The 25700-nt window shown below is 43.7% G+C and overlaps 1 protein-coding gene across 1 annotated transcript in view; it reads left to right on the top strand.

Annotated features, from left to right (window-relative positions):
- RHOBTB3 (Rho related BTB domain containing 3) overlaps positions 1–25700 on the top strand; it is a 121576-nt gene that overhangs the window by 35546 nt on the left and 60330 nt on the right. The window contains exons 4-6 of the mRNA XM_073678284.1: positions 18712–18866; positions 21210–21315; positions 23722–24069. Coding sequence (XP_073534385.1) covers positions 18712–18866; positions 21210–21315; positions 23722–24069 — 609 coding nt within the window. The remainder of the gene's footprint in view (positions 1–18711; positions 18867–21209; positions 21316–23721; positions 24070–25700) is intronic.

The following is a 25700-nucleotide window of genomic DNA, read 5'->3' as shown; positions in this document are numbered from 1 at the left end:
ATCTTTAACCTCCTCCTTCGGCCTTTCACTGCTTCCTAACTTCCTACGCATGAAGACTGGAATACTCTTGACCTGATCTTCTCCCGACTCTGCTCAGTGTATGATTTTACTAATTCCCCCTCCCCCACTTGCTGACCACAGCCTTCTTTCATTCTCTCATCACTCAGGACACCCCCACTTACCACACTTATATACATGCCATTAACCCCTTTACAACCCAAGGTGGTTTGCACATTAATGACCAGGCCAATTTTTACAATTCTGACCACTGTCACTTTGAGGTAATTACTCTGGAACGCTTCAACGGATCCTCCTGATTCTGAGATTGTTTTTTCGTGACATATTGTACTTCATGATTGTGGTAAAATTTCTTCGATATAACTTGCGTTTATTTATGAAAAAAATGGAAATTTTGCGAAAATGTTGAAAATTTTGCAATTTTCAAAATTAGAATTTTTATGCCCTTAAATCAGAGAGATATGTCACACAAAATAGTTAATAAATAACATTTCCCACATGTCTACTTTACATCAGCACAATTTTGGAACCAACATTTTTTTTTATTGGGGAGCTATAAGGGTTAAAAGTTGAACAGCGATTTCTCATTTTTCCAACAAAATTTACAAAACCATTTTTTTAGGGACCACATCATATTTAAAGTCACTTTGAGGGGTCTTTATGACAGAAAATACCCAAAAGTGACACCATTCTAAAAACTGCACCCCTCAAGGTGCTCAAAACCACATTCAAGAACTTTATTAACCCTTCAGGTGCTTCACAGGAATTTTTGGAATGTGGATGAAAAAAATTAACATTTAACTTTTTTCACAAAAATGTTACTTTAGACCCAATTTTTTTTATTTTCGCAGGGATAACAGGAAAAAATGGACCCCAAAATTTGTTGTGCAATTTCCCCTGGGCACGCAGATACCCCATATGTGGGGAAAAAACACTGTTTAGGTGCACAGCAGGGTTCGAAAGGGAAGGAGCGCCATTTGACTTTTTGAATGTAAAATTTGCTTTAATAATTAGCGGACGCCATGTTGCATTTGGGGAGCCCCTGATGTGCCTAAACAGTGGAAACCCCTCACAAGTGACACCATTTTGGAAACTAGACCCCTCAGGGAACTTATCAAGATGTATGTTGAGCACCTTGAACCCCCAGGTGCTTCACAGAAGTTTATAACATTGAGCCGTAAAAATAAAATGTTCACATTTTTCCCACAAAAATGTTTTTCAGCCCCCACTTTTGCATTTTCATAAGGGTAACAGGAGAAATTGCACCATGAAGTTTGTTGTGCAATTTCTCCTGAGTAAGCAGATACCCCATATGTGGGGGAAAACCACTGTTTGGGCGCACGGCAGGGTACGGAAGGGAAGGAGCGCCATTTGACTTTTTAAATGTAAAATTTGCTTGAATAATTAGCGGACGCCATGTTGCATTTGGGGAGCCCCTGATGTGCCTAAACAGTGGAAACCCCTCACAAGTGACACCATTTTGGAAACTATACCCCTCAGGGAACTTATCTAGATGTGTGGTGAGCACCTTGAACCCCCAAGTCCTTTACAGAAGTTTATAACATGGAGCCGTGAAAATTTTTTCAACAAAAATGATGTTTTAACCCCCATTTTTTTATTTTCACAAGGGTAAGAGGAGAAAATGGACCGTAAAAACTCTTGTGCAATTTCTCCTGAGTACGCCAATACCCCATATGTGGGGAAAATACAGTGTTTGGGCGCACGGCAGCGTTCAGAAGGGAAGGAGCACTGTGTGACTTTTTGAACGCAAAATCGGCTGGAATCGAGAGCGGACGCCATGTCACATTTGGAGAGCCCCTGATGTGCCTAAATAGTGGAAACCCCCCACAAGTGACCCCATTTTGGAAACTACACCCCTCAAGGATTTTATCAAGGGGTATAGTTAACATTTTGAACCCAGAGGTACGACACAGAATTTGATAACATTAGGTCATCATATTGAATAAGTTGTCATTAGTCTTGAGCGCAAGTGCTCACTACTTGAGTTTGCATCGAGTACTCAGGTATGCACCATGTATCACGGGTGCTCAAGTGAAATGCTCGAGTCCCCACCCACATGTTTCACGGTTATTAGACACCCCCAAAAAAAAACATGCGGGGATCGCTCGTGCATGGCAGGCAATCCCCGCAAGGTTTTTTTGGCCGCGAAGCATATGGGGCGGAGACTCGAGCACCCGCGATACTCAATGCATACCTGAGCACCCGATGCAAACTCAAGTAGCGAGCACTTGCGTTCAACACTAGTTGCCATATCGTCATCTTTTTTTTTTTACTTTTGAAAAAAAAAACAACCCCAACCCTAACATTAGCACAACCCTAACCTCAACCCCAGCCCTAGTGTTTATTTTTTACGCCATTCCTCGTGTGGCATAAGTGATTAGATGACTTTATTCTTTGGGTCGGTGTGACTACAGAGATACCAGAATCATATCGGGTTTTTATGATTGACAGCTGTCACACACTAAAAGACTCATATTTTGTAAAATCTAGTTTTTGCATATTTTGAGAGCTATCATTTTTCCATATTTTGCCAACAGAGTCATGTGATGGCTTGTTTTTTGCGGGATGAGTTGACGTTTTTATTGGTGCCATTTTCCGGCATGTGACATTTTTTGATCGCTTTCTATTCCAGCTTTTGGGAGGCAGAATAAACAAAAACCAACAATTCAGGAATTGTTTTTTTTTTAATTTTTTTATTCTACTCCGCTTGTGGTAAAATTGATAAGTTAGCTTTATTCTTCGGCTCAGTTCCTTTATAGCGGTACCACATTTATATATTTTCTATGTTTTGGCGCTTTTACACAATAAAAGATATTTTATAGAAAAAATTATCTTTTTGCATCGCTTTATTCTGAGAGCTATAACTTTTTGATGTTTCAGATGATGGAGCTGTATGGCGGCTTGTTTTTTGCAGGACAAGATGAAGTTTTCAGCGGTACCATTTTTATTTATATTCGTCTTTTTGATCGCGTGTTATTCCATTTTTTGTTTGGTGGTATGATGATAAAGCATTGTTTTTTACTTCGTTTTTTTTTTTTTTTTTTAACCGTGTTCACTGAAGGGGTTAACTAGTGGGACAATTTTAAAGGTCAGTTACATAGTTTATAAGGCCGAAAAAAGACAAGCGTCCATCCAGTTCTGCCTATTTCTTGTGCACTGCAGCTATTCCGCAGCGTTGATCCAGGGGAAGGCAAAAAAAAAAACATGCTTTATAGGCCAATTTACATCATTGAGGAAAAATTCACTTCCCGACACCAATCTGGCAGTCAGATTAAATCCCTGGATTAATTAACTATCACTAAGCATAAGATGTAATTTTATTGTTCTCAAGAAAGGCGTCCAGGCCTCTCTTGAACTCATTAAGTGAGTTGGACATCACCACTTCCTCTCCCAGAGAGTTCCAGAGTCTCACGGCTCTGACTGTAAAGAATCCCCTTCTATGCTGGTGCAGGAACCTCCTTTCCTCCAGACGCATAGTGTGCCCCCTCGTCTTTGTCACCATCCTTGGTATAAACAGGTCATGGGAAAGATCTCTGTACTGCCCCCTGATGTATTTATACATGTTTATGAGGTCTCCCCTAAGCCTTCTCTTTTCCAACGTAAATAGGCCTAATTTTGACAACCTCTCTGGGTATTCTAGTCCCTCCATTCCCTTTATTACCTTAGTCGCCCTCCTTTGTACCCTCTCTAGCTCCAATATGTCTTTCCTGAGTACCGGAACCCAGAACTGTGCACAATATTCTAAGTGCGGCCTTAACAGCGCTTTATACAGAGGAAGAACAATGTTCTCATCATATGCCCCTATTCCTCTTCTGATACATGCCATGACTCTATTTGCCTTCGCAGCTGCTGCCTGACACTGGGCACTCCAATTTAATTTGCTATTAACCAAGACGCCCAGGTCCTTCTCCATGTCAGATTTCCCCAACGGTTTCCCATTTAATATGTATGGGTGACTGCTGTTTTTCTTTCCCATGTGCATGACCTTACATTTATCGGCATTGAACCCCATTTGCCATTTTTTGGCCCAACTCCAAAGGTCAGGTCGTTCTGGATGCGGCGATACCAAATATGTGTACTTTTATTGTTTTTTGTTTTTTTTTCATAATAATATTTATTGATGGGTACATTATATTTTTATTTTTGGTGGATTATTTTTTTTATTTTTAATATTTTTGCAATTTTTTTTTTCACTTTCTGACAGTTTTTTTATTTGTTTACTTTGTCCCACTATGGGACTTTCACTTTTTTTATTCTGATTGCCTGCATAGCATAGGGATGGAGCACCATCCCTGTGCCATGCAGGCTGTCAGTGCTTCACAGGGAGAAGATAGTTTGGTCATGTACTGCGCATGGCCAAAAAATCTTCCTGCTGTCTGGTGACCCAGATGTTGTCATGACAACATCGGGTCGTCATGGCAACATCTGGGAAGCCGCGGCAGACAGCACTTCAGGCCGGAAGAGGAGGTGAGTATCCTGATCACCTCCCCTTAGCCACCGCAATGCTGTGATCGACTTCGATCGCAGCATTGCGGGGGTTAATGTGTCGGGAGCGGTGCGGGATTGCTCCTTGCACATAGTACCGAGTGTCAGCTGTGACAATCAGCTGACACCCGGCGGCGATCTCGCCCGCACAGCCTGTGTGCGCACGTGATCGCCATGACATACTAATACGGGTCAGGCTCTTAAAGCCCAGGGCACTGACGCGTGTTAATACGTCATGGGCTTCAAAGGGGTTAAATTCCAGAAACTTATGAAAAATTTGCAGACATCATTGGCCCATATCTCCTCCCTCTCATGTACTGCCTTTGCACTGAAACATTGCAATGTTTCATTATAAAGTGCCCTGGATGAAGCTGCACCTCCTATATTTAGAACAACTCAGCACAGACAGCGACAACCCTGTCACACGCTGCAAACACATTTTCTCCAGCGGTGCTCCAGGTGCATCGAATGTCTGTGGAGAAAATCCAATCTGGCAGTAGATTTGATCCAGTATAAGTTTATCCTTAAAACATACAACTCTGCCCTTCACCTCTCCAAATCAACCTACTTCAACATCCTTATTACCGCACTATCCAACAATCCTAAACGACTCTTTGACTCTTTTCATTCCCTCTTCAGTCCAAGAGTACAGGCCCCCATCACCAACCTTCAAAGAAAAAATTGACCATATCTGACAGGAAATATTCTCCCAATCCCCTAATATCATGCATTGTCCTCCCTTCCACACTGCATTTAGCTCACTTGCTGTCTCTGAACCGGTCACGGAAGAAGTGACTAGGCTCCTTGCATCTTCTCATCCTATTACCTGCACCAGTGACCCTATTCCCTCAGATTTCCTTCAGTTCCTTCCCCCGGCCATCACCACTCGCCTAACTAAAATATTTAACCTCTGTCTCTCATCTTGTATCTTTCCTTCTTCATTTAAACATGCCAGCAAACATCCATTACTTAAAAAAAATCCCTCAACCAGAACTACGTTGTTAACTACAGACCTGTTTCTAATCTTCCCTTCATCGCAAAACTCCTGCAACGCTTGTTCCACTCCCATCTAATCTGCTATGTCTCAGATAACTCTCTTCTTGACCTTTTTAAAATCTGGTTTCCGTTTCTTACATTGTACTAAAGCTACCCTCACTAAAGTCTCTAATGATCTACTAACAGCTAAATCTAATGGCCACTACTCCCTGTTGATTCTCCAGGATCTCACTGCAGCATTCGACACTGTGGATCACCAGCTCCTCCTCACTATGCTCCGCTCTATCGGCCTCAAATTACCGCTCTCTCCTAGTTCTCCTTCTACCTCTCTGACCGCTCCTTCACTGTATCTTTTGCTGGCTCCTCTTCCTCTCCTCTTCCCCTTACCGTCGAGGTTCCTCAAAGATCAACCTAGGTCCCCTCCTCATCTTCTTATATACTGCCCCTATTGGATTCAGTACCATCTCTATGCTGATGACACCCAATTGTGCACATCGTCTCCTGACATCACCCCTGAATTACTACAAAATATCACGAGGGGAAGTACCCTGAAACACAGTGTCTGCAATTTGAGTTTCTTGTTTTGGCTTATATCCTAAGTCATGTGATAAGGCTTGTTAAAGGGTCACTATTGACTTTTAGGATTGCTACTTCCTGTAGGTGGCACTAGAGTTCTGGTCCTCTTCCTCTCTGAAGAGACAATTTGCATATTTCCCAGAGGATCATTGCGACTTTAAAAGTCTCCTCACCGTGACATGCTTAACATGTCTCTCTCCGCAAGGAAAAATGTTACCCCTTAGATACAAAATATCAATGATTGTCTTTCCTCTGTCTCTAACATTATATCCTCCCTCTATCTAAAACTGAATCTTACAAAAACTGTACTCCTTCTGTTTCCTCCCTCCGCTAACCTACCTATGCCTGATATGGCAATGTCCGTGTGTAGTTCTACCATTACTCCCCAGCAACATGCCTGCTGTCTTGGGTCATATTTAACTCCGATCTTTCCTTCACTCCCCATATCTGGTCACTCGTTCGCTCATGTCACCTACACCTCAAAATCATCTCTAGAATTCAACCTTTCCTTACCTTGGACTCAGCAAAAACTCTTACTGTAGCTCTTATTCATTCTTATCTGGACTATTGCAACTCTCTACTAATCGGTCTCCCTCTTAGCAAACTCTCCCCTCTCCAATTCATCCTGAATGCAGCAGCCAGGATCATATTCCTTTCCAACCACTACACCGACACCTCCACCCTGTGCCAATCGTTGCACTGGTTCCTACCTGCTACAGAGTTAAATGTTAACTTATTACTCTCACCCACAAAGAGCTCCACGGTTCAGCACCACCCTGCATTTCCTCCCTCGTCTCAGTCTACCACCCTACTCGTGCCTTCTGTTCTGCTAATGACCTAAGACTAACATCCTCAATAACATCCTCCAAGACTTTTCGCGTGCTGCGCCAATTCTTTGGAATGCACTACCCAGGACAATTCGATTAATTCCCAATATCCACAGTTTTAAGCGTGGCCTAAAAAAACGTATTTCTTTACACTGGCCTAACGCTATACCTCACTTATCTAACTATCCCCATTTTGTGCATACAAAATTTTCTTCAAAATCAGGACCCGCATAGCATTTGTTTACACACCCTCTTGCACTTAATAGCTCTGTCTTTAAACTTGTACACATACTGGCTGGTAACCAGTTCATGCAGCACGAGAATATGCTATTTATCATATTGATGGCTGGACCATACAATACAGGTACCTTTTTTACCATTCACCTTTCATGTCTCCCCTAGTTCCTCATAGATTGTAAGCTTGTGAGCAGGGCCCTTGGTATCTGTTGAATTATGTGTTATTCTGTAATGTCTTTACATTTTAGAGGGGACTTGTACAGACAGTAAAGTGCTGCAGAATATGTTGGTGCTATAGAAATAATTATTATCATTATTGGACATTATCATTGCCAGTTATGATGCGCATGTTACTGCTAGTCCGACTCCACTCCCTCCTGTGATAAGCAGCTCTCTGTCAATAGACTATGTAAATAAAGAGCCTGGTGTAGGCGGGGTTAGCTTTCTCAACTCTGCTACATGCTAAATCTAAAAAATCTAATTGTGTCAGAACTGCTGCACCCAGTAATCTAAGTGATATGTTGCCACGCATAGAGCACTTAATGCCTTGTTTATGTGACTGAATCACTATTCACGGATAAGCCATGAGAGAGGGTAGTCAAGAGGTCCAGGGTCAGATACCAAGAGAACTCATCATAAACAGAGGGATAAGACAAAGGCACAGTCAGGTCACGTTCCGAGGTCAGAACTTTAGGAAGGTAGCATATCAAGACAGGGGCTAGGCAAAGTCCAAGGTCGGGCATCAAAAGATCAGAAACTGAGCACTGGAAAACAAGGCACACACACACTGCTGAGCTAATTCTATGATGGGCTATAATCTGACAGCCATTAAATAGCCAGTTATTGACAGCCAGCAAAATAGCTAGGTAATCAACCAAAAAGGGAGACATGTGGAAGAACCCCAGCATGTCACTGCCCTGATTGGTGGTTGGACTGTCACTCACAATACTGACAGCTCAACACACCCCTGCCTCAGATTGGACGGCTGAGCTGTCACTCACAATGCTGACAGCTCAGCACGACCCAGATCCTATTGGGCGATTGAGCTGTCACTCACTGCGTCCAGGACACAGTGAGTCCTGGAATCGTGACAGTTTGCATGAAAATTTAAACACTAAGGTCCCATTTCAGCAAGATTAGTGACTTTCACGCAAGTCTTGATGATGGGTGTGAGGAGCTGCCCATTTTCTAAAGACTATGATACTTTTCCAGCAACAGACCACCATTTTTGTTAATTTTATTATTGTGTTTTATTAGTGATTTACTTGTTATGTTTTATATAGCTCTGCTAACTTGTCAGTATGTGCACTAGATTCACTTGTAAATTGTCCAGCATTCCACTAATCTGTATCTCAGCAGTATCTAACCATTGTTCCAATAGCCAATAATCTCATTATGTGTGTGTAGATTGCAGACACAGAGGAGTCGTCCCCACAAGGGATCTTACATGCAATCTCAGATGAACCCTTCTAGAATATTCTTCATTATTGAGTGAACAGTGAATGTTTAAGGGGGAGGGTGTGATCACTTCTGACCTGGGAGGGGACTGAGCCCAGTGGAAGAAAGGACAGACATGTTTTAGGAGAGTTGGGTGGAAGGATTTGAAGGAAGAGGATGGAGACAGTGTCTATGGCCTGATACAAAGCCAGTGGAACTACTGAACCCAGATTGGGAATTTGAGGACTGAGAGAACTGTTTTTTTGCCATTTACCTGGAATTGCTTATTACCATGGCTGTGATCAATAAAATATTGCTGCATCGTTAATCTGCCTAGGTGATTACTTACAACCCACAACCGCACATCTTTACAAGGGGGAGTGGTAGAATCAGATGCTCTTGAATCATTAAGGGATGCAAGCACACATGAATCAGGAACAGCATGCATTGCCACAAATCTTACTTAAATCAAAGACAGGAGTAGGATTTCTGGTACTCATCATGAATTAGATGAGCAGTGGCGTCACACTCCCATTACACAGCCGTCTTGCCCCAGCTTTGCCAAAATGGAGACCTGAAAATGCCAAAAGTCGTAATGTTTTTTGCACCACTCTGAGTTACACAATAATTTATTGACCATTTCAAAGATTTTAACGCCATACTACTTGGGAATGCCAAAGATATAAAGTTGTTGATTGATTTACATTCCATACACCTGCATACCCATATATGTGGTTTTTGAAAGATTGATCTAACTGATGGATTTCTTTTTATTTTTTTGGTTTCTCCCCTTAGAGACCACCTATGGTTTACTACGTCTGATGGTGACCAAAACCTTAAACAAGTTATAACAGTAAAGATACTGGAGAAAATAGAGATTGGCTCTTGGTGTGCTCCATATGTAAAATAAAACTAAAATTACCTTTTTTTATTCAGATTTGAATAAATAGATAATAAACAAGGTTTCATTGTGATGACATAGCTACAAGGGTCAAGGGTTATGTTATCCTAGGACTTGAGGAGTTCTGGCCTACAACTGCATACTTCTACAGTGTCCGCAGTGTATACAGGGTTGCCAACCACAAATTCCAGGACAGCCGGTAAAAATAGGGCACTTATTTCTCCTGTCCATAAAAAAAATTGATGTGTCCGTGATTTTTTTATTTTTTAAACTCCTTCCTGACATGGCCAATTTTTGTTTTTTTTCCTCTCCTTCTTCCAAGAGCTATACCACATATTTTCTTCTGTACACATTAACATATAAGGGCTTGGTTCTTCCTGGACAAGTTGTACTTTTCAATGACACCATTCATTTTTACTACATAGTATACTGGAAAACGAGAAAAACATTCCAAGGGCGTTGAAAAAATAAACGCAATTCTGACATTGTTCTTTGAGCATTTGTTTTTACAGTATACATTGTGTGGTAAAAATGTCCTAACAATAAAATATGAAAAAATCTAAGTTTTGGGAAAAAATTTTTTGGATTGTGCCACCATTTTACAAGACCAGTAACTTTTTCATTCTTTGGTGAAACTGTATGAGGGCTCATATTTTCCAGGGCGAGACATCGTTTTTATTGATACTATTTTGGGATGGATATGATATTTTGATCACTTCATACAGCACCCTTTTGCAGTATTGTGGTGACCCAAAAAAAACCTGAATTTTGTTGTTTAAAATTTTTTCTGGTTACGGTGTTTTTCCGATTGGGTTCATTATTTTTATATTTTCAAAGATCAGACTTTGAAAGATCTGCTCCACCCATGGCTGGTCCTGTCTGGAACCACGCAGCATTTATCTGACAGGTATGGGGCGAGCTCACCCCATGAGTCCGTTACATCCACCAGCTACCGACTTGCGCTGTACATTTACGGCAGATGTCAGTAAGGGGTTCAACTGGCGAGACTTGTACAGATTTTTATTACTTTATTTCTCACCTTTTTACAGTTTACAGAGAATGCTGCTCATATCTGAATTATGGTCTGTAGACATGTATCACTTCTAATCTTAATGATTTATTATGGTCTGTTAATGTGTCCATAAAAAAAAATATTATCCATCATTTTTTTGAGAAGCTGTCCAGAGAAAAAAGAAAAAAATTGGCATCCCATTGCATCACTCTACCCTTATAAGCCCATAAACAGCTAAGAACATAATGATAACGCTGATGCTCCCCTGGAACACATTGAAGAGGAGGGAAGGGTGAAAGTAATCGTCCATGTTACTAGCATATTTTTCTGTAATTTGTTATTTGTATAATATAATTTGGAAGAATTGTGTTGGCAGAACAAACTCTAAATTTTCTTGTTAGCGTTAATCAAGCACATCAGTGGTTCCTGCTGAGTAAGTGTTTCATGATCGTAATTGCTTCACTATATCTTTAGAAATGCAGTCTGAGAAAAAATATAGATGATTGTTAAAGGCGTTTTCTGGGAATTTGTAAACATGGAATGAGTAAAAAATGTTCTAAAATAAAGAAATAAGCATTACTTACTCCTTGAATCTAGTTGGTAGCCCCTCCCAAGACAAAAATTTTGTCCATCAATCAAGTGACTAGTCACTGGCTTCAACAATGACATTTTTATGTATGCCCTGTGTTTGTGTTAACCCACTTTTAAAAAACAATTGGTAAAATGTGGGACACAAAGGGAACACCACTCAATATGGCAGCAGCAGGATGGGGAGATTGTGTGCAGAGATGAGTTGTGACTCAAATGGAGATCTGGGCCGAATAGAGAAGAAAAGACCTTACCTGTGAGTCAATGGAGGTAACTGTACTGTGTTCACTTTTCACTCTATAGCACTGGTAACCGACCATTACTTGTAATTATTTAGCTATAGGCCATACAGAGAGAACAGACTTTACCCCAATTTCATCATTGCATTTGTGTCTGTTTTTTGTCTAGTTTTGTGTGTTTTGCACCTTTTTTGTTTGCACCGAATTTAATTATTCTATTTACATCTCTTTTTTTAAGTCTGTTTTATATGTACTCGCCTGTTTTTTTTTTTTGTTTTTTTTTCCACTTTGTGGGCGGAGTTTTGCAATTTAAGATGTTTTCATCTAATTCATCAATTTGGAGCGCAACTCCACTCAAGTCTACTTGAGTATATTTTTGGCATGCCAGCATTTTGGAGTAATTTTTGCACCATTTTGTAAATCAAGTGACTTTTGGTGCCAAAAATTCACAAAAACAGTCAAACAGAAAAGACCATTTTTTACTTTACGCCATATTTATGAATCGTGTGCGGATTTTGGTGCTGAAAATGGCAACTAATACCAAACAATACAAAACAAAACAGGAAAGTGACTTTGGTGAATTAGGACCAATGTTTCTAATCCCTGTTGTAGCGTCGGCGTCCCTGCCTCCTGCTAGGTAGAGACGCCGTTCCCCTCACCTCCCTGCTCCGTCCTCGGTGTCCTCTTCCCGCGCTGCTGGCAGCGCTCGCTGCTTCCCGCGCACTGAGCTTAGGGCGCGCGCTCCCTCTCTCTTAAAGGGGCCGCGCGCGCCGTCCTAAGGAGTCCCCGGCCAATTGCCGGTGGAGCTCCCATATATAAGGCACCTCCCCCAAAAATGGAGGCGCCCGAGCAAAGTTGTTGCAAAGCCTTTCACCTCTGCTACAGCCCTCAGGTCCCGTTGCCAGTCTGTTTTCCAGCTCTGTCTACCTGCTTGCATTCCCTGCGGTCCGACAGTCTGTCTACCAGCATCCGCCAATCTGTCTATGGACCAGTCCGCCTGCGGATCAGGAAGCACCTGCCTGATACCTGCCTGATACCTGCCTGACACCTGCCTGACACCTGCCTGACACCTGCCTGACACCTGCCTGACACCTGCCTGATACCTGCCTGATACCTGCCTGAGACCACCTGCCAGCCAGCCGAGAGACTCTTACCCGCTCACCTGGGAGCGCTCACCTGCTACCTGCCAGCTGGCCTACCTGGGGGCTCTGCCGTCACTTGCCATGACCACCTGCCAGCCAGCCGAGAGACTCTTACCCGCTTACCTGGGAGCACTCACCTGCTACCCGCCTGCTAGCCTACCTGGAGGCTTTGCCGTCACTTGCCATGACCACCTGCCTGTCTAGAGACTCTTACTCTGCTGTCACTTGCCGTGACCACCCGCCTGTCAAGAGACTTTCCCCGTCACTTGCCGTGACCACCTGCCTTTCTACCCAGAGACTGTTCCTGTCACTTGCCGTGTCTACCTGCCCACCTTCCCTGGGAGCCACCCGCTTCCTTACAAGGACTGCCCCTTTGTATAGTAGCTCAGAGGTTCCACCTCCCAGACCCGTTACAGTTTGCTCGGGCCATGGAACCCGGTGGCACCCAAGCTCCCTTGCTCTCGGACCTATGTCAAGAACTTTCCCGTCAGAGGTCCCAACATGACTCCATCTTGGACCACCTGCGTAGTGTTCACTCCCGCCTGGACACACTGACTGCCTCGTCGGGAGCTGCTTCTACTCGCACAACTACTACCCCGGCAGCGCCGCTGCCCATCAATACCATGGCATCCCTTCCCGATCCCCGCCTTTCCGCCCCGCCTCATTTTGATGGAGATCCCGGTCAGGCACGGGGCTTCATTAACCAGTGCACCCTGCACTTCGAACTTTTGGCACACCAGTTTTCCACCGACCGAGCCAAAGTGGCCTTCATCATGTCACTGGGGAGGCGCTGGCTTGGCTAAATCCTCTTTTGGAGAGAGGAGCCCCCTGGTGTCCAAACTGCCCGCCTTTCTCGTGGCCTTCCGGAAAGTCTTCAACGAACCAGGACGAAAGACCTCTTCCGCCTCATCTCTGCTACGCCTCCGTCAAGGGAGTCTCACCATGGGCCAATATGCCATACGGTTCTGTACCCTTGCTTCGGAGCTTGCCTGGGATAACGACGCCCTGGTGTCCGTCTTCTGGGAGGGTCTATCCAGCCGGATTAAAGATGAACTTGCCGGTCGGGACATTCCTACCACTCTCGACGACTTAATAACACTTGCCACCCGGATTGACATCCGGTTCCAGGAGCGTACCAAAGAGGTCACCCGTGAGAGGAGGTTTCCTCGCCTTGCTCCTACCTTCCAGAATCCCGTCACTTCCTCTGTTACTCCCCAGGCGCACTCACCTGAGCCAATGCAGGTCGACCAGACCAAGATGGTCAAAACCCGTCAAGAGTCACGCCGTGCCGAGGGGAGCTGCTTCTACTGTGGCAGTAAGGAGCACCGGATCCGTTCCTGCCCGGAGAGGTTGGGAAACGCCTGTGTCTAGGATCGCTCAGAGAGGTCGTCCTAGACAAGAATAAACCCTCTCCATCTCTGATGCTGTCGGTCTCTATCGTCTGCGGGGAGAACCGTTACTTTGAACTAGCTCAACTTGATTCTGGAGCTGCCGGAAATCTCATTTCCCAGTCCCTGGTAGAGAAATACCGCATTCCCACCAAACCTCTGGCCGAACCCTTATCTGTCGCCTCCGTGGACGGGGGTCTCTTACCGCATCCCATTCAACTTATCACCGAACCCATTACTCTGCAGGTGGGAATGCTGCACTCTGAGAGCATCTTCTTCCATGTTCTACCTGGACTCTCTCATGCTCTTTTGCTTGGCCTACCTTGGCTCCAGAGACATGCTCCCGTGCTTGATTGGCAGACCGGTGAAGTCCTTCGCTGGGGACAGGACTGCCATAAGACTTGTTTAGTTCCCGTTCATCCTGCCGTCCTTCAGCTCCCCCAGCCAATCTACCCGGCCTGCCAGTACCCTATTGGTCTTATGCTGATGTCTTTAATAAAAAGGAAGCAGAGACATTACCTCCTCATAGACCATACGATTGCCCTATCGACTTGGTACCTGGTGCTACTCCGCCCCGAGGGCGTATCTACCCTTTGTCCGCTGCTGAGACCCGGTCCATGTCTGAATATATCGAGGAGAACCTGGCCCGGGGATTTATCCGGAAATCTACCTCCCCGGCGGGAGCAGGCTTCTTCTTCGTTAAAAAGAAGGACGGCTCACTCCGTCCCTACATAGACTATAGAGGCCTTAACCAGATCACGGTGAAGAATAAATACCCCCTTCCGCTCATTCCTGAATTATTTGACCGTCTGAGGGGTGCTCGAATCTTCACCAAGCTGGATCTCCGTGGGGCCTATAACCTGGTTCGTATCCGTCAGGGGGATGAATGGAAGACGGCATTCAACACCCGGGACGGCCACTATGAATACCTCGTAAAGCCCTTCGGTCTCTGTAATGCTCCCGCCGTCTTTCAAGAGTTGGTCAATGATATCTTCCGTGACCTTCTCTACTCCTGCGTGGTGGTATACCTGGACGACATCTTGGTCTTCTCTCCGGATCTCCCTACACACCGGAGGGACGTTCGTCAGGTCCTGCTCAGGCTCAGGCAAAACAACCTCTACGCAAAATTTGAGAAGTGCCTCTTTGAGCAGACCTCGCTTCCATTTCTGGGCTACATCATCTCTCAGACCGGTCTACGAATGGATCCTGAGAAACTTTCTGCCATCCAGAAGTGGCCCCGACCAGAGGGGTTGAAGGCTATCCAGCGGTTCCTGGGCTTCGCCAACTACTACCGCCTCTTCATTCCGCACTTCTCTTCCCGGACTGCCCCTATCTCTGCGCTAACCCGTAAGGGCGCTAATCCCAAAGAATGGCCGCCCGAGGCAGAGGAGGCCTTCCTGTCTTTGAAACAAGCTTTCTCCTCCGCTCCTGTGCTGCACCGTCCGGACAGCAACAAACAATTCTTCTTAGAAGTAGACGCTTCCTCCTCCGGAGCTGGAGCGGTGCTCACCCAGAAGTCGTCATCCGGAAGAATGGTAACCTGCGGCTTCTTTTCCAAACTCTTCTCCTCATCTGAGCTCAATTATTCTATAGGAGACCGAGAATTGTTAGCCATTAAGTTGGCAATGGAGGAGTGGCGTTACCTGCTCGAGGGGGCTCTTCACCCGGTAATTATCTACACGGATCACAAAAACTTGGCTTATCTCCAGAGTGCCCAAAGACTTAACCCGCGCCAAGCCCGGTGGTCCTTGTTCTTCGCCCGCTTTGATTTCATTCTTCATTTTCGCCCGGCAGACAAAAATATCAAAGCTGATGCCTTGTCCCGATCCTTTTTGTTCTCCGATCTAGAGGAGGAGCCAAAGCACATCATCGACCCCGCCAAGGTAATGCTGGTGGCTCCCGTGGATCTAAATCGTCTTCCACCCGGTAAGACGTTCGTAACAGTACCTGATCGTGAGAAAGTCCTACACTGGGGACATTCGTCTAAGCTAGCTGGCCATGCTGGCCAGAAAAAGACCCTCCAGCTTATTACCCTGCATTACTGGTGGCCTACCCTGCACAAGGACGTAATAGACTTTGTCTCAGCCTGTGCGTCCTGCGCCCGCAACAAGGTTCCTAGACATCTGCCAGCCGGCCGCCTTCTGCCTCTTCCCATACCTGCTGCCCCGTGGCAGCATATAGCCATGGACTTTGTAACGGATCTCCCTGTCTCTGCTGGTTGTACGGTCATTTGGGTGGTCGCTGACCGCTTCTCTAAGATGGCTCACTTCATTCCCCTGCCGGGTCTTCCGTCTGCATCTGAATTGGCTAAAGACTTTATCCATCACATTTTCCGTCTTCATGGTCTCCCTCTCCACATCGTATCTGACCGAGGAGTTCAGTTCACCTCTCTCTTCTGAAGAGCCATGTGTAAATTGCTGGGGGTCACCTTGGACTTCTCCTCTGCTTATCACCCACAGTCCAATGGTCAAGTAGAGCGAATCAACCAACTTCTAACCTGTTACCTCCGGCACTTTATTAATGCCCACCATTCCGACTGGGTGGATCTTTTACCGTGGGCCAAATTTTCCTATAATAATCACGAGAGCGAGTCTTCCTCCAAATCCCCGTTTTTTATTGTCTACGGTCAACATCCTCTGATCCCGTTTCCCGTCTCCGCCTCGGTGGATAATCCGGCCGCGGAATCTCTTGTTAGCGAATTCTCCTCCATTTGGGAAAGTACCAGATCCACACTTCTTCTGTCCTCCGAGCGGATGAAGAAACAGGCTGACAAAAGACGTCTGGATCCACCCCAATTCCATCCTGGAGATAAAGTCTGGCTCTCGTCTAAATGTGTCCGGCTCAAGATTCCTTCCTACAAGTTAGGGCCTCGGTTCATCGGCCCACTGGAAGTTATCAAACAAATCAACCCGGTGGCCTATAAATTGAAACTCCCGGCCAACTTGCGGATCCCTAACTCCTTCAATGTATCTCTCCTCAAACCTGTGGTACTTAACTCTTTTTCCAAGTCTACAGGTACGCCTCCTGCTCCGGTTTCCGCTGAAGACGAGTTTGAGGTAGAGAGCATTCTGGCCACCAAAAGGGTAAGAGGAAAGACCTTTTTTCTAGTGGATTGGTAGGGGTTTGGTCCTGAAGAGAGAACGTGGGAACCCCGGGAGAACATCCATGCCCCGCTCATCCTTGATAAATTTCTCTCTGTCCTAAAAAAGGGGGGGCACTGTAGCGTCGGCGTCCCTGCCTCCTGCTAGGCAGGGACGCCGTTCCCCTCACCTCCCTGCTCCGTCCTCGGCGTCCTCTTCCCGCGCTGCTGGCAGTGCTCGCTGCTTCCCGCGCACTGAGCTTAGGGCGCGCGCTCCCTCTCTCTTAGAGGGGCCGCGCGCGCCGTCCTAAGGAGTCCCCGGCCAATTGCCGGTGGAGCTCCCATATATAAGGCACCTCCCCCAAAATGGAGGTGCCCAAGCAAAGTTGTTGCAAAGCCTTTCACCTCTGCTTCAGCCCTCAGGTCCCATTGCCAGTCTGTTTTCCAGCTCTGTCTACCTGCTTGCATTCCCTGCGGTCCGACAGTCTGTCTACCAGCATCCGCCAGTCTGTCTATGGACCAGTCCGCCTGCGGATCAGGCAGCATCTGCCTGATACCTGCCTGATACCTGCCTGACACCTGCCTGATACCTGCCTGAGACCACCTGCCAGCCAGCCGAGAGACTCTTACCCGCTCACCTGGGAGCGCTCACCTGCTACCCGCCTGCTAGCCTACCTGGAGGCTTTGCCGTCACTTGCCATGACCACCTGCCTGTCTAGAGACTCTTACCCTGCTGTCACTTGCCGTGACCACCCGCCTGTCAAGAGACTTTCCCCGTCACTTGCCGTGACCACCTGCCCTTCTACCCAGAGACTGTTCCTGTCACTTGCCGTGTCTACCTGCCCGCCTTCCCTGGGAGCCACTCGCTTCCTTACAAGGACTGCCCCTTTGTATAGTAGCTCAGAGGTTCCACCTCCCAGACCCGTTACACCTGTTATATAAAAGATATCTTATAGATATTCTGTCTCTGACACGTACAGTACATTTATATTTTTTACGGTGTGCCAAACCTTATTATAGTGTCATAGCAGAGAGCCTGGCTGTTAGTGGTTCATTGATTCTTTTCCAAGATAAAAAAATTGTTCAGGAAAGTCTAGTTCAACTTGAAAATACAGTGGGGAAAATAAGTATTTGATACACTGACGATTTTTCAAGTTTTCCCACCTACAAAGAATGGTGAGGTCTGTAATTTTTATCGTAGGTACACTTCAACTGTGAGAGACAGAATCTAAAAATAAAATCCTGAAAATCACACTGCATGATTTTTACATAATAATTAATTTGCATTTTATTGCTTGAAATAAGTATTTGATACCAATAGAAAAACAGAAATTAATATTTGGTACAGAAACCTTTGTTTTCAGTTACAGAGGTCAGACGTTGCCTTTAGTGCTTGACCAAGTTTGCACACACTGCAGCAGGGGTTTTGACTTACTGCTCCATTCAGATCTGCTCCAGATCTTTCAGGTTCTTCCTCCAAACACGGTGAAGTGTACCTACGATAAAAATGACCGACCTCTCCTTTCTTTGTAGGTGGTAAAACTTGCAAAATCGGCAGAGTATCAAATAGTTATTTTTTGCATTGTATGTATGTAATCGTTATATAAAGAAGAACTGGATGACTACATGTGTTTTGTGGGCTGCAAAAGATATGTTAGAACCAAAAATCTCATTCTTACTTTCTCAAATATTAAAATACAGACAGAGAAACAGTCATCATTGATGGGCTAATATATGTTGTTGTTTTTTTTGTTTTGTTTTTTAGCTGAGCCTCCATGCACCTGCCCCATGTGCACCTCACTCAGAGAGAAAAGTGTTCCTGCTTCAGAGCTGATTCAACTTTCCAAGGACATAGGTGGTACATACCTAGAAATACATGTGTCTCATTGCACCTATATTAAGACATTCTTTGAACCACTGGTACGTTCGCAGTGTATAGAGTTTTTCAAAATGTTTACTGTGATCGAATAGACAACTCACTATAAGGAGAATATTAATCCATTTTGCAAACCAAAACTATTTGTGAAGGCTCCCTCATCAAACTTCTGTACCTGAGAAAAAAACATGACAGGGCACTGAGCCAAATGAAGAAACATTTCAAACAGAACTCAGTGCAGTTCATTTTATTTAGAAAATTAATTAGAATAGAATTCCAAGAAAACAAGCTCAGTCCAGCTCTGGGATTGACCAAGAAAAGGACCACTGGCCAATCAGGTCTATGTGACCTTTATTTTTTTTTTGTTTACTCACTGTTGTTTGGAACCTGTCCAATTTAATAAATTGCAACAATAGAACTGTGTAATCTGTTTCTCAAAATTGTTTGCTGGTTCCCTTTGGCCATTTTTATACTGTTTTATCAACAGGAGGTTATCACTAGAAGCCTAGTAAACCTGATGTCACGGTGTCCTCCATATTCATGAGCTTTGTATAACCCCACCCCCACCACTGTATAACCCCGCCCATAGCACTGATTGGCAGCTTTCTGCCTATGCACAGTGTACACAGAAAGCTGTCGAACAGTGCTGTGGGCGAGGTTATACAGAGCACCGAATTCTGAGAACTGGTAGATCAGAAGCATATAAAACAGGGATTTTATTAAACTGCATCAAGCAGCCCGTAAGCGATACATTGTTGGAATTAGGGTCTCTGCCCTTACATCATGTTTTTTTTAGATGGGATAGCAAAACCCTGTTGATTGTATTCCTTTAATGGCTACGAACACCTTTTTTGATTTGGAAAAAATAATTTTTACATGTCAGTGATATTTTATTTACTAAAGATACAATTACTAAGTTTGAGCAAGCAATCTTTATTCATTTATTCATTTCTTTTTAAAGTCCCTGATATAAATATTGCAGATCTATTTTTCAGATGTTTCTGTTATGGGATTGTCTCTAACAGTAATATTGGCTGAATTTGAGGTTTGTAGTATCCAGGGTACAGCCTTCAATAGCACATGTAACAGCACAGCTTCTATCCTGTACTGAACTTATTTGCTCTTCATGTGCTTTCTTCATTATGTACAGCTGTTTTTCTGCCCTCCTTGAGACTGTAGTTAATTTCCCCCCTCTCCACACCAGTGATATTTGTGCACAACTCCCTTCCCATCCCTGCTGGATTTTCTAACAATGGGGGAAGGGAGCAGAGAGTAGAGAGAACTATCAAAAGCTGGATCTCTGACAGATTTTGTAACATTTTTGCACATCTACCAGCTTGAGTAAAGGACTTACAGACACTCTGCAGCAAAATGGTGGAACATTTTTAATCAAAATGATTTAAAAAGTTGCCAAAATTTGCATTAGGAAGCAAGGGAAAAATAGAAAGAGTTATGTGTTAAGGTTTACATGTCCATCAGATCATTACATACCACAATGCCGACTTGTGACATTGTATTAGTATGGTCTGTGCTTTTCAAGAATAGTCAGATTTTGCTCACACCACACTGAGCCATGTTTTGGGGCTCTATCAAACACACACTAGCTGTGCAATTGCCTTCTAGAAAAGTACATGTCTTGCCGACTATTTCTTAACCTGCAGTACAAGACAACCTAAACCATGGAGCCTCAAAGCAAGATTTCTAAGCTAAAATGAAGCCAATTTCTAACCAAATTGTTAGCAAATGATTTGTAAGATTTGCAGAGAGAAAACCAGAGATCTATTCTTGAAATACACTTGAATCAATTAGTAATGAGTATGTTTGATGGCACTCAGAAAAAGCGTTCCAGCTGACAACCATCACACTATCAGGTTGCTATAACCACGGCACCCGCTGTTCAATCAAGGAGAAGGTGTTATTGAAAATTCAGCTTTTAGTATTCATGTAGACAGAAGAGTTCCACCGGGTGCCGTGGTTATTTATTTTATGTGCATTGGATCTATTGTGTAACACGGAGCAACAGAAAACTGTCCTGAGTGCCGACCATATATTCATTGCTGTCAGAGCTGCTGTCTAGTCTGGGCCAGACCCTATGTGATAATGAGACTGTGTGATCATTATACAAATGCCTACAAAATGGCACTGGGTAGTCAAGGCCTTAGGACCATATGTAAAACCTAGTTTTACTTTCCATACAAGAATCACTCATCATTAATACAAAAGAGGCAAATTCATAATTACTGCCTTGATTAACCTAGAGAAAAACCAATGTGCCAATCAAAAAGACTTGAACCAGATCACTTATTCATCTCTAGTAAAAAAGGGCATCTTCATAGGCAGGAGCTTCTCCCAAATGTCACCATTTTGTCTTCTACTTTGATTTGCAGCTGGAATACTTTGTAAGGCAGGCTATGGACAGAAAATCAGCTGTAACTAAAAGCAAAAAGAAGCATGAAGACCTTAAGGTTTATCCTCCCAAACTGCGACAACCTGGTAAAGTATCTCTCTACTTTATCCTCATTTTCCATGGAACTGTATCTGTTACTATAGGAAAGATCACTGTTGTCATATATCTTCAGTCTTGCACTTTCCAGCAAACAATGTACTTTTTCACATGTATACTGTACTTTACTTATACAGTGGGGAAAATAAGTATTTGATAGACTTCTGATTTTGCAAGTTTTCCCACCTACAAAGAATGGAAAGGTCTGTAATTTTTATCATAGGTACACTTCAACTGTGAGAGCCAGAATCTAAAAATAAAAAAAAAAGAAAATCACATTGTATGATTTTTACATAATTAATTTACATTTTATTGCATGAAATAAGTATTTGATCACCTACCAACCAACAAGAACTCTTGACTCTCACAGACCTGTTGGTTTTTCTTTAAGAAGCCCTCCTACTCTGCTCTCATTACCTGTATTAATTGCATCTGTTTGAACTTGTTACCTGTATAAAAGACACCAGTCCACACACTGACTCAATCACACTCTAACCTCTCCACCATGAGCTGTCTAAGGACACCACAGACAAAATTGTAGACCTTCACAAAGCAGGGATGGGCCACAGGACAATAGACAAGCAGCATGGTGAGAAGGCAACTGTTGGTGCAATTATTAGAAAATGGAAGACACAAGATGACTGTCAATCTTCCTCGGTCTGGGGTTCCATGCAACATCTCGCCTCGTGGGATAAGGATGATTCTGAGAAAGGTCAGGAATCAGCCCAGAACTACACATGAGGACCTGGTCAATAACCTGAAGAGAGCTGGGACCACAGTCTCCAACATTACTGTTATTAACACACTACACCGTCATGGATTAAAATCCCGTAGGGCACGTAAGGTCCCCCTGCTCACGCCAGCACATGTCTGCACCCATTTGAAGTTCGCCAATGACCATCTGGATGATCCAGAGAAGGCATGGGAGAAGGTCATGTTGTAATATGAGGCCAAAATAGAACTTTTTGGTATCAACTCCACTCACCGTGTTTGGAGGAAAAAGAAGGATGTGTACAACAGCAAGAACACCGTCCCAACCGTGAAGCACGGTAAAGGAAACCTCATACTTTGGGGGTGCTTTTCTGCAATGGGGACAGGATGACTGCACCGTGTTGAGGATGGATGGGGTCATGTATCGCAAGATTTTGGCCAACAACCTCTTTCCCTCAGTAAGAGCATTGAATATGGGTCGTGGCTGAGTCTTCCAGCATGGCAATGACCCAAAACACACAGCCAGAGCAACTAAGGAGTGGTTCTGTAAGAAGCATTTCAAGGTCCTGCAGTGGCCTAGACAGTCTCCAGATCTGAACCCAATAGAAAATCTTTGGAGGGAGCTGAAACTCAATGTTGCCCAGCGACAGCCCCAAAACCTGAAAGATCTGAAGAAGATCTGTATGGAGGAGGGGGCCAAAATTACTGCTGCAGTGTGTGCAAACTTGGTCAAGAACTACAGGAAACGTCTGACCTCTGTAATTGCAAACAAAGGTTTCTGTACCAAATATTAAGTTCTGTTTTTCTATTGTATCAAATATTTATTTTGTGCAATAAAATGAAAATTAATTATGTAAAAATCATACAATGTGATTTTCTGTTTTTTATTTTTAGATTCTGTCTCTCACAGTTGAAGTGTACCTATGATAAAAATTACAGACCTCTCCATTCTTTGTAGGTGGGAAAACTTTCAAAATCGTCAGTGTATCAAATACTTATTTTCCCCACTGTATGTATACTTATATGGATTACATCCCTATAAAGTTTCCACATCCAGTATCCATCTTTTATAGGTTATGCTTTTTAAAGAGGACCTGTCACCAAATCAAAAATGACTATATTTTTTCTCTTATTTTATTTCTTCTCCTCCCCCAAGTATTTTTTTGGCTTTTCATTTTTAAATCTGCCATACTGTTTCAGAGATATGGGTCATTTTATTTAGTGCTAATTTTTGATGGTCTTTACAAGGGGGCGTGGCTCACAGGATTCTCTGGGGCGTGTCTCTAGACTGTACTGCATTATTATCCTGTGAACGCAGCTCCCTTGGTAAAGACCATAAAATTAGCACTAACTATAAAAAGGCTCATATCTCTGGAGTCATATGAAAGATTTTTTTAAGTACCGTAATACTCAGGGGAGCAACAGGAATAAACAAAGAGCTAAAACTGGTCACTTTTGGCTTGTTGACAGGTCCTCTTTAAACAGTCTGGGCTTGCAGTTCAGTTCCATTCATTTGAATGAGACTGAGCTGCAATAAAGGGCAGTGTCATAGATAATGCGGCACTGTTTCTGAGAAAATCTGACCATTAATGTTTTAATTAATGCAGTATTACTTACAAAAGAAATATTATATACTAGGAGAACTGATGTTACTTATAAGCTCTATGTATTATTTTTTTTTACAGAAAAGATGCCTGTCTTGAACAATGAGCCCTCGCGATATATTACTGATATTAAAAAGCTGCTGGATCACTGCCAGTGCGTGGATGTGGTCTTCTGCACTGCTGACTTGAGTCCGATATCTTCTGCTCACAGAGTCGTGCTATGTAGTGTGAGCTCCGTATTTAGGCTGCTGTTTGGTGTGATATCTGTGAAAGATGTGCTTGACTCCAGCTCACAAAAGTCAGTCCAAACCCTCTTCTCAGTGTACCGGGAGCCTGCAGTCTCTGCTAAGAATTCTCCAGTAAGAGTCATTGTTAGAGACCCTCTCTTCTATAAATGTTTACCTGACATCCTTCAGTTCATTTACTCAGGTACCACAGTTATCCATTTACCTCTCTACTGATTATATAAAGCGTTATGTGTGGTTTTATTATTATTGTAATGGCGATTTTGGACTTCTATGGAAAAATGTGAATGGGAATGTTATACATTGGATGTTCCCTGAGATTGCATTCACACACACAATGTTACGGGAGCATTGCCATCGTAAGAATTTATGGCATGTTCACAAAATATGCCATAAATACTCAACAGTTGACCCCTGTTTGCATATTCAGGCCGGTGCCTGTGACCATAGAAGTCGATAGATTGGTGGTCATGTTTGGAGTATGGGAGTTACATACATAGGTAAGTGTATCCCAGTCTTTATTGACTCCTGTTGGAAGAGCAGCTAGACTTAATTGATGGACAGGGATTATAAGACATGTCACCTCCCAATAGGTTAATGTCCCACAGGAGAGGCTCATAATGATCAGGGGGATTTAGGTTGTTATTGTGCTTTTCATTACATTTTATTCTGGTTTTATAAATAGATGTTTGTGGTTAGTCAATACGATATTATGCAGTCGTCAACATACTGTACACTGCTTTTTAGATTGTTCTATTTTTCTGCAGGTATTAACCCAGTGGCCAATTTTCAAAAAGTGCCTCATAGGTGTTTATTTTGTTAGTGCATTTTCCAGTGTATAGTAAGTGTAAAGACCCCCATCCATGTAAGATGATAGTTGGCAAAAATAGGTGATTGTTTGTTTTGGTCACAATCAATAGCTGTTTGGTGAAACAAATGATTGTTTGTTTTAACCAATTCCCAATCAATGAATGATCAGTCAAGACGGTTGGGTTTTTTGGATAATGATCAGCAGGTTGCATCATCAGCTGAAAAAAATCAAACATGAATAATGCAGTTAGAAATGCTTTTTTTTACTGCCGGCAATGTATTGTTCATCTTCCCACCTTTGTCTTGCGATGAGTTGCATAAAGGTTTTATGACATTTCAAACAGTTTTACTCCAGAATTCTGCCAAAAACTGTTTGATTGTCAGATTGATCTGCAGATGCAAAAGGTTAAGCCTACTCTTATTGTATGAAACCTGGCTTTGTTGTACAAAAGTAGAATGTCAGCCTCCTCCAATACAAAAACCCTTTTCCCATGTGAGGTGTTTTACAATTGGAGGAGGCTGATGGACTTCTCTGGTCACATCTTCCTGCACCAGCACACAGTTTGTGGACAGTAGAGCTGAGCAGTCTGTAAGGAATGCTATACTAACAAGTGCAGGAGGAGAATGTGTAATACTTATATATTATTAATAATAATTAGTTAATTCGTGCTAGTATAGTGGAACCGGTCCTAATTCAGCCCTACTCAGCTACCGTACCGCTCGGATCACGTGTGTGTCACGTGCTACCACGTCACACATATCCTAGCAGGCTCTCATTGAGCAGTGTGCGCACAAACCCGGAAGCACGCGAGTAGCGGCAGTCACCGGCCGGGACTCCGCACTCGCTCCGGTGGCCAGAAAATCCTCTCCTCCGCAAATGTGAGTACACCTGGAAATCTCCAACAACACCTTTGGACTTTCCTAGCAGCATCGACTTACCATCAGATATAATACAAGCCGACTACCTGCCTAATCTTCCCACAGGGTAGCCCGGACCTCTATTGG

Source organism: Phyllobates terribilis, unplaced genomic scaffold, assembly GCF_046119375.1.
Source record: "Phyllobates terribilis strain yellow unplaced genomic scaffold, ASM4611937v1 Scaffold_1__5_contigs__length_1240528914, whole genome shotgun sequence".
NCBI classification, from domain to species: domain Eukaryota; kingdom Metazoa; phylum Chordata; class Amphibia; order Anura; family Dendrobatidae; genus Phyllobates; species Phyllobates terribilis.
The sequence above is the reverse complement of the archived record's forward strand: the minus strand, read 5'-3'. Positions and strand labels throughout refer to the sequence as shown.